Below are 14,254 nucleotides of genomic sequence, written 5' to 3'. Positions count from 1 at the left end.
TTTATTTAATTATTAACCATTTGTTCCAAATGTAACTTCCAGATATTAAGTGGCGTTACATATTCATACTATGTTTACTTACACATCTATTAGTGTGTCGTATTTTAAATCTACACACTACAGTTCATTCCAACAAACACGTTTATTTCATTATTCAGTAGATAACATGCAGTAATTATTCATATATTAAAATATGATATTTGGGCATAATATATCTTTAATGAATAGTGAATAAGTAATGTTTTTTTTTCCAAAATACCATAATGCGAAATAACTATGTATGTGTATGATGTAACCTATAAAAGAAGCTCGCTTTCAAAAAAAAACAACTACGATCAGTCATTTGACGGTGGTGATAGACCTGATTTTAAAAAATGGCTGCCATTTTGATGACATCTTAACTCGGTCCAGTCGCAGAATTAAGACTGAGTAATTTTCAGGCAACATCTGGCCTAACGTCGTAAAAACAAACCATGAATGAATTAGGGGTCACGTCCTGATAAAAATGAGATATCATGCTAAGGTGCTAAAAGGCTGTACCGGTACCTTCTCCAGCAGAATTTTAGAGAAATCTGTCATAAAAGCAGAGAGTGTAAGAACTTTAAACAAGGGGTACAGAACAGATTGGTATATTTCACTGTTAAATCTTTAATCTTTTTTCCAGTCACACGGGACCCAAAATACGGCCCTAAGCAAACACACTATTAGATATGCAGGGCCAGTATTTATAGATTATCATGATACTTTATTAGAAAATGTATTGAAACCAAAGAAATTGATGTATAAATTTGTTAAGAAATTGTTTCTGAAGTTTAGATTGAACTAAGAAGCTTTATGAATGTGTGTCCAGATCTGTTAAAGAAACAAGCTCTATGATGTCATTTCTGATCTCTTGTTGCTAAGTTATACATTTGTAGGTACTGGCCACCAGATCATGCCATTGGACACCAAAAAAAAAGAAGAAGAGAAAATTTTTAGGAAAATACATATACTGGCTGCACCTCCGGTCAGCGGTCACCTGGCTTTAGCGGCCAAATTGTCTGCTTCCCTTGGCTGGCTGCTTAAGACAGGTTAGACTGTAGGTACTGGCCACCAGATCATGCCATTGGACACCAAAAAAAAAGAAGAAGAGAAAATTTTTAGGAATCTGGAATCAGGAAGTTTGAAACTTTGAAACTTAATAACTGACAAACTATATGTTATGGAAATACATGAGAATTAACTGTTTTTACTAATTTTTACATCAGTTGATTATTGAAAAGCATTGATTTGGCATTTTTAAGTTAGTTTAGAAACAAAAACTGATACTATAATGTTCATAATATGAACAGACTTCAAGTTCAAAGAAAGATCATTTTTTGCCCAAATCTGGAGGTCAGTGCCTTTAACGAAACCATTTTACTCATTACAGATAACAATAAAAGTAAGTAACATGTTTTAGAACTTACTTGGAATTGGTCTTGCTTGACAAAATAACAGAGCATAGAGTTGTTGATGTGAAATTGAAGGAAATATAAAGGAAATAAAGTACTAATTAATATTGAATCATCATTTTTTCCGATTTTTTTGATTCCTGTTTCCTCATTTGGTTTTGGTTTTAGAAATATATGAAAGAGAAATTACTCTCTACATTTTGAAGTACATAAGTACTTTGCGTTCTGTCCTTTAGATTATATAGCATTGGCCTATTTAAAGAAATAGATCCATAATTTGATATGAACAGGAATAGAAATAGGCTGTTTCTTGAAGTAAATCTTGCTGTATGATGGCAGCTATATGACTACATATGAAGTCACAAAAACACATATTCCGTTTGGGAATTTGACTATCCCACTCTTAGACTAATGATCTCACCTTGTTTTTGGTATGTATAGGTAAGGTTAAAATAAAGAGAAGTGGAATATTATATTTTACTATAGCTGTTTTCGAGTGTTTTCCTAACCTGGCATGTGTTACTAAGGTCAGGTTAGCGATATATCATTAACATTGCAGCCCAATGTTATCAGAGCAAGAATAAAAAAAATATCTTCTATAATTAAGCATGCCAATAAAATATGAAACTGTATAATTATGATAATTGTTTCTACTGTGAATAAAAAGAACTGAAATTTTTCATTCACTGTTCTACCTGTATACCCCTTTAAGAACTTTGAGGAAAGATGCACTCAGAATTACAAGTCTTAATGAAGGTTTTTGGACAGAATGTATAATTGTTTAGTTTAACATTTAGTATGCTGTCAGCAAGTAATTATGCCTTTGCAATAAGTGCAGACCAAGATCAGCCTGTATGTCCATGCAGGCTAAATCATGGTTTGCACTGTTCGCTTTTCAGTCAGTAAATTTTCAGTGAACATCCCTTCGAATGATAAATGGTATTGCCCGAATTGAGTGATGGATCAGTCCATTATAGAAATTTAGCAGGGTAAAGGTTAAAACCTTGTGCACAAAATCTCTTCCAGAAATCCATACTTCAGATAGAAATTAGGATAAAACTTGAAGTTCTGAGGTAAATTGTTGCTCTCTTCAGCTCTTTTGAGTATTGAATTCTCAAGGTGAGCTTTTTTGATCACCTGCATTGTCTGTTGTTAACAGTTTTTACTAATTTTACTGTTAACACTGTAGGAATCCAAGTCTAATGAAATATAATTATACAAAATACTTTTTAACACGCTAGAGGTCACATTTTCTACCTGGTCTTAACCTTTAGCCTGCTGGTTGCACATTTGTGCAGGCAAATCTTGGTCTGCACTGTTCGCTCTTCAGTCAATAAATTTTCAGTGAACTCTCCTTTGAATGAATAAGAGGTACTGCCCAAATTGGAAGTAGACCTGAGTCCGTTTTAGAAATTTAGCAGGGTAAAGGTTATTGAAACCTAGTCCGAATGTTTGCCTTAATGATATTTAGGTCAAGTTTGAAATCGGGTCATCTTCAGTCAAACACTATATAACTGGGTCAGATGTTAACAAGAAAGAGGTTGCATTTCCTACCTTATTACACTTTAAGGTCAGAATGTTTGTCGCTATGAAATCTAGGTCAATGCTGAAAGACTGGGGTCTGGAGTTAAAGCTATGTGAAATGATAAAAAAATATTGGTGGCACTCTAGATGTCACATTTTTACTTGATCTATTTTTACTTGATCTATATGATATTCCATAGGAATGTGTAAATTCTAGGTTTAACTTTCAAAACTGGGTAATCTGTGGGTCAAAAAAGTCAGAGTTTTCTGGTTTGAAACAGAGTCGTATGGGATCATAAACTAGGTCACTGATGAAATCATGTAAAAATCCTTGTGACAGAGAGCCAATGGTTTTGTCTGTTCACTTTCAAGTTTTTCGATGACATTACAATCATCATGAATACATTTTTACAGATTTCTTATCTTCAGATTTTGACTTTAGCCCAGCAAAGTTAATATGTTGAACTATAGACTGTTTAATAGCAAAAACAATGGACCAGTAATTTATTTAAGGAGAAATGATGTACAAATATTTACCTTTTACGTGGTCAGTGCTTAAAATGATTCAGCCAAGGAAAATGACTAGTATTGATCATCATCAGATAATTATTGACCGAGATGGAGTCGAGGTTAATAGTTTTGATGAGGGTCAATAGTCTTTTTCCGAGGCCGGATAATTTATCCATAGATCACTTTAAAGGTAGGTAGTTGTTTTATTACATTTGAAAGCAGTAAAACAATAATAGGGAGAACGTTTTAGGTTGTTCAGCACTGGCAGACTATTGACTCATTTCCAAGATAAATCTGGATTCAGCTGAATAAGTGGTCAGTAGTTCATATCTCAGGAGTTAAAAGTCATTTTGGAAGAAATAATGAGCCAGTAGCTCATTTTGTTGAACTATTTTATTGAGTTTTGATCCAATCATATTACAGCATTCATTGCGATGTATAGTAATAGTTTGTAAAGTTTTACAGGCTTCTCTTTTAAGACCAAATATAAGAAATATGACTTTCAAATGAATTACCCAGTATTAACCTTAAGCCTGCTGGCAGTAAGTGATGCTGCCTTTGCAACCGAAGTGCAGACCAAAATCAGCCTGCACATCCATGTAGGCTGATCATGGTCTGCACTGTTCACTGTTCAGTCAGTAAATTTTCAATGAACACCCCTTTAAATAATAAGTGGTACTGCCCTGATTGAATGATGGATCAGTCCGGTTTAGAAATTCAGAGTAAGGGTTAAAATAATTGCCAAAATATTGCAGCAAATATCTAGATTGTACATTTTGTGTTACATCTGTTTCAGTGTTTTCACAAGGAAATAATGCCTATGGACAGTGTGGCAGACCATCAATAGAAGGCGAAAGTTTTCAGTAAGTCTTTTATTGCCAATTGTAGACATGATATCATCCTGCAATTTCAGCTTTTTTGGACTGATTTCGTCTTTTTGGTGCAGAAATTGTTTTGGTCCTTTTGGTGCAGAAATTGTTTTGGTCCTTTTGGTAAAGAGATTGTTTTGATCCTTTTGTTAAAGAAATTGGTTTGGTCTTACAATTTGGTCTTTTTGGTAAAGAACTTGTTTCGGTTCTTTTGGTAAAGAAATTGTTTGGGCCTTTTTAGCATAAAAATTATCAACTTGACCACACACTAGTACTGTATATTAAAGATATCCTAGTCAGCATGGTGTCCTCATTTATTACCCTATCATGGATAAACTTCACACTTCAAAATTGTTCATTATCACATCTCACATGATAGATACTTTGTCAATAATTCTAGCACCAATATTTTTTTTTAAATATGTACCATTTCAGAAATTTTCTTTAACCTTTAGCCTGCTAGTGGCAAGTGATTCTGCCTTTGCGACTACTGTAGACCAAGATCAGCTTGCACATTCGTGCAGTCGGATCATGGTCTGACAGACCAGTCCATTATAGATATTTAGAAGGTTAAAGGTGGTCAATCACACTTGAGCAACATTTTGTGACATTTTTCAAGTTTCATATTTTCTCTTAGAGTTTTTTTAATGAAGAAAAAGACCCATTGCATGAGTAAGATCCTTATTCGAAATATACATTTTTTTTTTTACTTTTTATTACATTTTGTAATTACCTCCCTTTAATAAAGTGGATCATTTCTTTTGATTGCAATGTAATTTGTAACTTTTCATTATTGCGATATGTAAGCTACCTGAAACAAAAGTCATGTTTTAAAACAGCATGACATCTTTTATAAATCTGTCTGCAACCAAGATACACAAAGGGAGGTTATAATAATTTTATAAGCTTGTATTGATAATGAGTTTTGGCAAAATAAATACTTGCAAATGCAAATTTTTGACAACTTTAATACAGTAGTGCATATTTTGTAGTATTCCATAGGCATAGTTTATATAATTTTATATAATTATACTTGTGCTAAAATAATGCTTAAATTAAACACTTGTGCTAAAATAATGCTTAAATTAAACACTTGTGCTAAAATAATGCTATTTTAGTTGGATAACCAGAATAGCAAAATCAAATTTAGAAATACTTCCGTTGAAAATCTAGGTTTTTTTTAGAACTTGGTGAACACAATGTAAGTGTAAATGATCAGCTGGTTACGTTTTGAACAAATCCATCAGTTGACTGAAATCTGATTAACCACCTTTTAGAAGACTTTTAGGTAAAATTTTATGTGTTCTTTCACTTTAACAAATGGGACAAATTAAATTTGTATTTGTCTTGAAACGTTGAAATCCTTATCAATGAATTCATGTCCTAAAAAAAGCAGTGTTAGCCTAAACCATTGAATTTATTGCTAACAAAATTCAGCAGTTTCACTGTAAACTTTACAATTATACAAATTCATTACAGAATTTTGTATTTATTATGCTATTACATTATATTTCTTCTTTATTAATAGAAAGGTGTCAAATATAAAGAGAGTTGAAGGAATTCCAGAAAACGTCAGCAAGGTAAGTGAATGTATTTGTTTTGCAAATGAAGGATTATTTTACATGACTTGGATTACCTTAATTGTATTATGCAGTATCTCTGCAGAGACATAGTGCAATGCTCAAGTTTGTGATGTGGGTGTTGCTGTCTTCCAACCACTTGAACAGTATATCTTGAAGTTTGAGATCAAAAAGTCATAGCAAGCTAATTAAAAGTAGTTGGTTTCTACCCAGGTACTCTCCTGAGCCTGAGATATTGTTTCTTCCCAGGTTACTGTGCCTGAAATTTAGTTGGTTTCTAGCTAGGTACTCACTGTGCCTGAAATTCTGTTGGTTTCTACCTAGGTACTCACTGTGCCTGAAATTCTGTTGGTTTCTAGCTAGGTACTCACTGTGCCTGAAATTCTGTTGGTTTCTACCTAGGTACTCACTGTGCCTGAAATACTGTTGATTTCTACCTAGGTACTCACTGTGCCTGAAATTCTGTTGGTTTCTACCTAGGTACTCACTGTGCCTGAAATTCAGTTGGTTTCTAGCTAGGTACTCACTGTGCCTGAAATTCTGTTGGTTTCTACCTAGGTACTCACTGTGCCTGAAATTCAGTTGGTTTCTAACTAGGTACTCACCGGCCTGAAATTGTATTGGTTTCTACCTAGATACTCACTGTGCCAGAAATTCTGTTGGTTTCTACTTAGGTACTTAACTCACTGCGCCTGAAATTCTGTTGGTTTCTACCTAGGTACTCACTGTGCCTGAAATTCTGTTGGTTTCTACCTAGGTACTCACTGTGTATGAAATAATGATGTTTTTAGCTTGACTATTCGAAGTATGTGGAGAGCTATCCTACTTGCTCCCGCGTCGACATCAGCTTCCTTCCGCATCCACACTTTGGTTGAAGTTTTGATGTACTTTCAATATTTAGCTCACCTGTCAGATAGTGACAAGGTCAACTTTTGTGATTGCCCTTCGTCCCTCATCTTCTGTCTGTAATTTCTTGTTAACATGATAGAAACCATATTTTGCAATCAATTTTAAATAAACTTGCACACAACTTGTATTGGCATAATATCTCAGTCCCTTTCGAAAAGTGGCCAGATCCCCTCATGGGCTCCAGTGTTATGTCCCTTTAAAGGGCCAAAATTTGCTATTAAGCTTTTGCAGCCATATAGAGACTTCATTTATTTGATACAAACTTGCAAAATATCTTTAACATCAATAGATCTTGGATTCCATGATGAATTTGTCAGATCCAGTCATAGGTTCCGTATTGACCCCTGAAAGAGCCAAAATTTGTTAAGAACAAGCAAACAGGTATACAGTATCAAGTGGTCCTAAGTAAAAGTGTGTTAATAATTGCTATTCAGGTTGTATGTGGGCAGGATCATACACTGTTTCTGACAGAAGATGGTCAGGTGTATTCATGTGGATTAGGTGCAGACGGACAGACAGGTAAAGTATCATAAAATACTGCAAGCTTGTTGTTATGGTCACTGAATTAAAATGCTGTATTTAAATTCTCTCCCTTTAAATGTTCTTCCTTTGAATTATCTCTCTTTAAATGGAGTTCTAGATCAAACAGAAGGCACAAAACTAGAATCCTTCTACTTTTAATAGATATGCATCTTTCCAAATGCTATCCAGATACATTGTCAGTCATTCAGTAGTAGATTCTTTCTTTAAAAAAAAACATATTTAGTTAGTTTTCATTTATTTTTCTAACTTGACCCATGTTCCCTGGATTACCATATTACCTGAGTGTTTCTATGGAATATTAATTATTGGCTTACAGATAACATCTGTTAAAGTGATTTTAATATACATGTACTTTTTAGGTCTACAAACATTTGAATCAGTAGGTATTCCACAGCAACTGAAAGGTGACATAGAAGGTGTAAAGATAGTTGACATTGCCTCCAGAGCAGACTGTGTACTAGCTGTGTCAGATACAGGGGAGGTTTTTGGATGGGGAAATTCTGAATACAGTCAGTTGTCAATGGTTACAGATGAAACACAAGTTAGTGTTCCAAAACATTTACCTATTATAAATTGTGGGAAAATACAGAAAGTGGCAACTGGAGGATCTGTGTGCATGTTACTGAATGGTTTGTATGATAATGAAATTTATAGATTTTTTACTTGTTGCAAACATATTGAAAATAAGAGCCATGCCATGAGAAAACCAACATAGTGCGTTTGCGTCCAGCATGGATCCAGACCAACCTGCGCATCCGCGCAGTCTGGTCAGGATCTATGCTGTTCGCTAATGGTTTCTGTAATTGCAATAGGCTTTGAAAGTGCACAGCGTGGATTCTGACCAGACTGCATGGATGTGCAGGCTGGTCTGGATCCATGCTGGTCGCAAATGCACTATGTTGGTTTTCTGGTGGTGCAGTTCATTTAGATTAAGTCAGTATGTCTGCAAGTTTTAGTTGCCTCAAGTTACGGAAAATTCAATTAAAAAAAAAAGCAGGCTTATGCAAAAGCACTGAATGATGAGAATGATGTAAGAGATCTTTAAGAAATCTATATTTATAAGCTCAACTACATGGGTTTTTTTTTTTGTTTTTTTTTTTTTTAAATGAGCTTTTGTTGTCACCCTTCTGTCGATGTCCAAAAATGCATCACAAAAAGTTTGCATGTAAGTAGGTTTCTTTAAAACTACTAAGCCAAATGCTTTCCAACTTTACATATTTGAGAGATTATATTGTCAGTAAATAGATACCATTTGGCCCCCTTTCAGGGAGTAATCTATGCATAAAGTCTAATTACCCGACAAAATATTGAAAAACACCATACATACTGTTGGGAACAAAATGAAAATGAATCTTACTTTTGCAATACCATTGAATTGAGAAGAGAGAAGAAATTTTTATTTTTTCATACTTTAAAATCATTTAATTTTATGGGCATGAAAGTTTGTGATTTGGGTCAAAACAGCAATTTCGAGAGGATATGAATTTGTGGATATCAACTTTTGAACATGAAATGAATGAGAATTTTACTTGTTCATTGGGATTAAATTTCATGGATTCACTCAACAACGAAATCCACAAAAAATAGTTCCCCACAAATATTAATGATTTCACAGTATACATTCTTTTTAAATTTGGTTTCGTTTCCTATTTTTAGCTCTCCTGAGCAAAAGGCTCAGGGTGAGCTATTGTGATCGTTCACTGTCCGGCATCCATCCGTCCACACTTTCCTTTAAACAACATCTCCTCCTAATCCACCTGGCCAATTTTGATGAAACTTCACAGGGATATTCCTTGGATGGTCTTCTTTAAAAATTGTTCAAAGAATTGAATTCCATACAGAACTCTGGTTCCCATGGCAACCGAATGAAAAAACTTTAAAAATCTTCTTTACCAAAACTACAGGGGGCTTTAATATTTGGCATGTAGCACCATATAGTGGTCTTCTACCAAGGTTGTTCAAATTATCCGCCTAGGGTCAAATATATATGGCCCTGACCTGGGGGGGGGGGAGGGGGGTCACATGGTTTACAAAGACTTACATGTATATAGGGAAAACTTTGAAAATCTTCTAGTCAAAACCAACAGGGCCTAGGGCTTTGATATTTGGTATGTAACATCATCTAGTGGTCCTCTACCAAGGTTGTTCAAATTATGCCCCTGGGGTGAAAAGAGGCCCCACCCTAGGGGTCCCAAATTTTACGTAAGACTGATATAGGAAAATTTTTTTAAAATCTTCTTGTCTTAAACCACAAGACCTAGGCCTTTGATATTTGGTATGTAGTATTGCCTGGTGGTCCGCTACCAAGATTGTTCAAAGTATGCCCCTTGGATGAAAAGAGGCCCCACCCTGGGGTCCCAAGTTTAGACTTATATAGAAAAAAATCTTTAAAAATCTTCTTGCCTGAAACCAAATTATTATCCAGGAGTGAAAAGAGGCCCCACCCTGGGTGTCCCAAGTTTTACATAGACTTATGTAGGAAAAAACTTCTTGTCTGAAAGTTCAAGGCCTAGGCCTTTGATAATTGGTATATAGCATTGCTTAGTGGTTCTCTAACAAGATTGTTCAAATTATGCCCTTTGGGTGAAAAGAGACCCCACCCAGGGGGTCACTTGTTATATGAGTTATATAGGAAAAAGTACTTCAAAATTTTCTGATCTTATTTCCTAGACTGTGTAATTATAATCACCTGATGACCCCAAGTAATTAGGGGTCACTTGACTTTAACGTTGACCTACAGCCTTGAAATTTGGATTACATATACAGTTGTGCACACTCATCTTGTAAAACTAACTTTCAGTGACCATGAATGTGACCTACTGACCTACTTTCTTAATATTTTAGCATCAATTTGACATTTGAAATATGTAGCTGATATTGCTCAGGTGAGCGATCCAGGGTCATCAATGACCCTCCTGTTTGCTTGTAAGAGTCACACCATATCTGATAGCCTCAAGGTCAGGCAGCACGTTGTTAAATAATGAATAAAACAAGCCACCTCCCCTTACAAATCTGATTGTCCAATTTACTTCACCATTTAGAAGGTTAGATGGAAGATTTTCCTTTTTCAGACAAAGGCCAAGTTTATGTATGGGGATATGGTGTACTAGGAAAAGGACCCAAAACAAACATGCTGAAAATTCCCAGTTTATTACCTCCACCACTATTTGGCTGTAATGAGCTACAACCCAGTGTGAAAGTTGTAGATATAAGCTGTGGAATGAGTCACTTAGCTGCAGTCACAGGTAAGAATATTTATAAGTTACTAGCTTTGTATCAGGAAATACGCACAAGTTCTGCAGCGAAAATATTGCACAACTTTAGAAGCTCAATATTCCACTAAAGAACGAGTGGGTCGTGAGTTCAAGCACCCTCCTCCTCTATCTAAATAATACTAAAGTAGAGATAAGAGGTCTGTGTACTGGTGCTTTACACCTGGCAAGCAAAAGAACCAGTGAAGCTTTTGGAATTGGGAATGTCTTCTTTCTCTTGCATTATCCTCCAGATAACATTACTGACTGACTTCTTGAGGAGTCGCCCATATGTGTTACCGAAGGCAACTGTAAATAAGCTTATGAACTAAGTTTCAGTATAAGATAAATAGTTCAAGCATATTTTATTGTCTATGTATGCTAATTCAAAGTAGTGAAGATATCTATTAAAATAATCTTAGTTAAGAAATATAAATGATATCCTTTATGTCACAGATGTAGGGGACTTGTACACATGGGGAAAAGGAAAATATGGCTGCCTAGGAATACACAAGACAGATGTGCAATACTTCCCACTGAAGGTTTGTACATACTTACACTGGTATAAGTTTTTGCTCCCAGACAATGTTAGGGTAGTGGACCTTTAATGAGTGTTGGCAGTTTCTGTTGTTTTCTATGGATCTTGCTGATGTTTTCTATGGATCTTGCTTATACTTCCATTCGTTAATGACTTAACAATGTGTTCTTCTTGAAATTTGTATCAAAATTGAAGCATTGTTTATGCAAAGAATACTTTGTATCGTACATGTATATGGAAATATAAAAATTAAAAAGTAATATAGATTTGTAAGTTAATGCAGTTTCCAAATTCAGCCCGCTGGCTTTGCTCAGTAGGGAGAGTTTTGGTCTATGGATCACGGGGTCGCGAGTTAGATTCTCGGGCGGTTGTATGTTTTATGTGATGATTTGTTAAAAGACATTATGTCTGAAATAATTCGTCCTCCACCTCTGATAATTCATTTGAGGAAGTTGGCAGTTACTTGCGGAGAACAGATTTGTACTGGTAAAGAATCCAGGAACACTGATTAGGTAAACTGTCCACCGTTGCATGACTGAATTACTGTTGAAAAACAGCGTTAAACCCAAAAACAAACAAACAAACAAAAGTTCCCAAATCCACAAATTAAGTTTTCTTTTTTTGTACACATCAGGTTGCCATGCCAGCATTTACACACATGGTGGAATGTGGAGTGGACCATACTGTGGCACTATGTAGATCGTTTTCTTGATGGAAAATCTTTTGAAGGAATCATGCATAAATATATATTTTTAAATGGAAGAATGAAATCTCCACAGCGGTGTCATGCCAATAAGTAAATGATGAATTTATACAAGTGGACTTATTTCCTATAACTGGTACTGACCGTGATTTTATGTTGAATAGAGACCTTTGTGGCTGAGTGGTTAAGGTCACAGACTCACAGACTTTGGATAATTACCAGCCTCTCACGGCAGTGGGTTCAAAACCCATAATGGGATGCAGAGTTCTTTCAAATGAGGAAGTTGTCCTTCTGTAGGAAAATGACCTTACAAAACTACTCCCCCTGAATTTTTAGTTAGTGGACAGAACCCCTCCCATTAAACTTTATTTGATTTGATTATCCCCCCGCCAAAGGCGAAGGGGATATTAGAAATGCTCTCCGTCCGTGCGTGCGTCCGTCCGTCCGTGTGTCCGCAACGATCTTTGTCCGGAGCATAACTCCAAAAGTACTGGAGGGATTTTCTTCAAACTTCATACACTGATAGAACACATTGGGAGGAAGTGCAGTGTGCAAGAACAATAACTCTACCTTGCCTATTTTTAGCTCACCTGAGCAATGCTCAGGTGAGTTTTTCTGATCGCTCGATGTCCGGCGTCTGTCGTCCGTCGTCTGTCGTCTGTCGTCTGTCGTCTGTCGTCTGTCAACATTTAGCTTGTGTATGCGATAGAGGCTGTATTTTTCAATTAATCTTCATGAATATTGGTCAGAATGATAACCTTGATGAAATCTAGGCCGAGTTCGAAAATGGGTCATCTCGGGTCAAAAACTAGGTCACTAGGTCAAATCAAAGAAAAACCTTGTGTATGCGATAGAGGCTGTATTTTTCATTTAATCTTCATGAATATTGGTCAGAATGATAACTTTGATGAAATCTAGGCCGAGTTCGAAAATGGGTCATCTCGGGTCAAAAACTAGGTCACTAGGTCAAATCAAAGAAAAACCTTGTGTATGCGATAGAGGCGGTATTTTTCAATTAATCTTCATGAATATTGGTCAGAATGATAACCTTGATGAAATCTAAGCGGAGTTCGAAAATGGGTCATCTCGGGTCAAAAACTAGGTCACTAGGTCAAATCAAAGAAAAACCTTGTGTATGCGATAGAGGCTGTATTTTTCAATTCTTCTTCATTAATATTGGTCAGAATGATAACCTTTATGAAATCTAGGCCGAATTCGAAAATGGGTCATCTTGGGTCAAAAACTAGGTCACTAGGTCAAATCAAAGAAAAACTTTGTGTATGCGATAGAGGCTGTATTTTTCAATTGATCTTCATGAATTTTGGTCAGAATGATTGCCTTGATAAAATTTAGGCCGAGTTCGAAAATGGATCATCTCGGGTCAAAAACTAGGTCACTAGGTCAAATCAAAGAAAAACCTTGTGTATGCGATACAGGCGGTATTTTTCAATTGATCTTCATGAATTTGGTCAGATGATTACCTTGATGAAATTTAGACCAAGTTCGAAAATGGGTCATCTGGGTCAAAAACTAGGTCACTAGGTCAAATCAAAGAAAAACCTTGTGTATGCAATAGAGGCTGTATTTTTCAACTGATCTTCATGAAATTTAGCCAGAATGATTACCTTGATGAAATCTAGGCCGAGTTCGAAAATGGGTCATCTGGGGTAAAAAACTAGGTCACTAGGTCAAATCGAAGAAAAACATTGTGTATGCAATAGAGGATGTATTTTTCAATTGATCTTCATGAAATTTGGTCAGAATGATTGCCTTGATGAAATCTAGGTCAATTTTGAATATGGGTTATCTAAGGTCAAAAACTAGGTCACTAGGTCAAATTAAAGAAAAATCTTGTGTATGCGATAGAGTACTGTTTTTTTTTAATTGATTTTTATGAAATTTGGTCAGGTTGATTGCCTTAATGAATATCTAGGTCGAATTTGAATATGGGTCATCTGAGGTCAAAAACTAGGTCACTTGGTCAAATCAAAGAAAAAACTTCTGTATGTGATAGAGGCTGTATTTTTCAGTTGATCTTCATGAATTTTGGTCAGAATGATTGCCTTGATAAAATCTAGGTCGAGTTTGAACATGGGTCATCTAGGGTCAAAACCTAGGTCATGTCTAAGAAAATGCTTGTTTTATCACAAGAGACCAATTTTTTGGTCCAATCTTAATGAAAATTGGTCAGAATATTTGTTTCCATGAAATCACTAGGTCAAACATGTTTTACACTGTTATGGAGTGTTTCTTAGGTGAGCGACCTAGGGCCATCTTGGCCCTCTTGTTTTAGTTATTCCCCTTTATCTTATTTTCTTAAAACATTTTGTCCGGAGCATAACTCCAAAAGTACTGGAGGGAATTTCTTCAAACTTCATACACTGATAGAACACA

The 14,254-nt window shown here is 35.6% G+C and overlaps 1 protein-coding gene across 3 annotated transcripts in view; it reads left to right on the top strand.

Annotated features, from left to right (window-relative positions):
* The window catches only part of LOC123540446 (RCC1-like G exchanging factor-like protein), a 68,724-nt gene extending 55,437 nt beyond the window's left edge, over positions 1 to 13,287 (top strand). For all 3 annotated transcript variants that reach the window (XM_045325482.2, XM_045325483.2, XM_053526918.1), the window contains 7 exons: positions 4,264 to 4,330; positions 5,865 to 5,916; positions 7,260 to 7,344; positions 7,728 to 7,997; positions 10,440 to 10,613; positions 11,076 to 11,161; positions 11,792 to 13,287. In XM_045325482.2, the coding sequence (XP_045181417.2) occupies positions 4,264 to 4,330; positions 5,865 to 5,916; positions 7,260 to 7,344; positions 7,728 to 7,997; positions 10,440 to 10,613; positions 11,076 to 11,161; positions 11,792 to 11,869 (812 nt within the window). In that variant the 3' untranslated portion in view covers positions 11,870 to 13,287. The remainder of the gene's footprint in view (positions 1 to 4,263; positions 4,331 to 5,864; positions 5,917 to 7,259; positions 7,345 to 7,727; positions 7,998 to 10,439; positions 10,614 to 11,075; positions 11,162 to 11,791) is intronic.
* Positions 13,288 to 14,254: the final 967 nt, after the last annotated feature.

This window comes from Mercenaria mercenaria, chromosome 16 (assembly GCF_021730395.1).
Source record: "Mercenaria mercenaria strain notata chromosome 16, MADL_Memer_1, whole genome shotgun sequence".
NCBI lineage: Eukaryota > Metazoa > Mollusca > Bivalvia > Venerida > Veneridae > Mercenaria > Mercenaria mercenaria.
The sequence above is the reverse complement of the archived record's forward strand: the minus strand, read 5'-3'. Positions and strand labels throughout refer to the sequence as shown.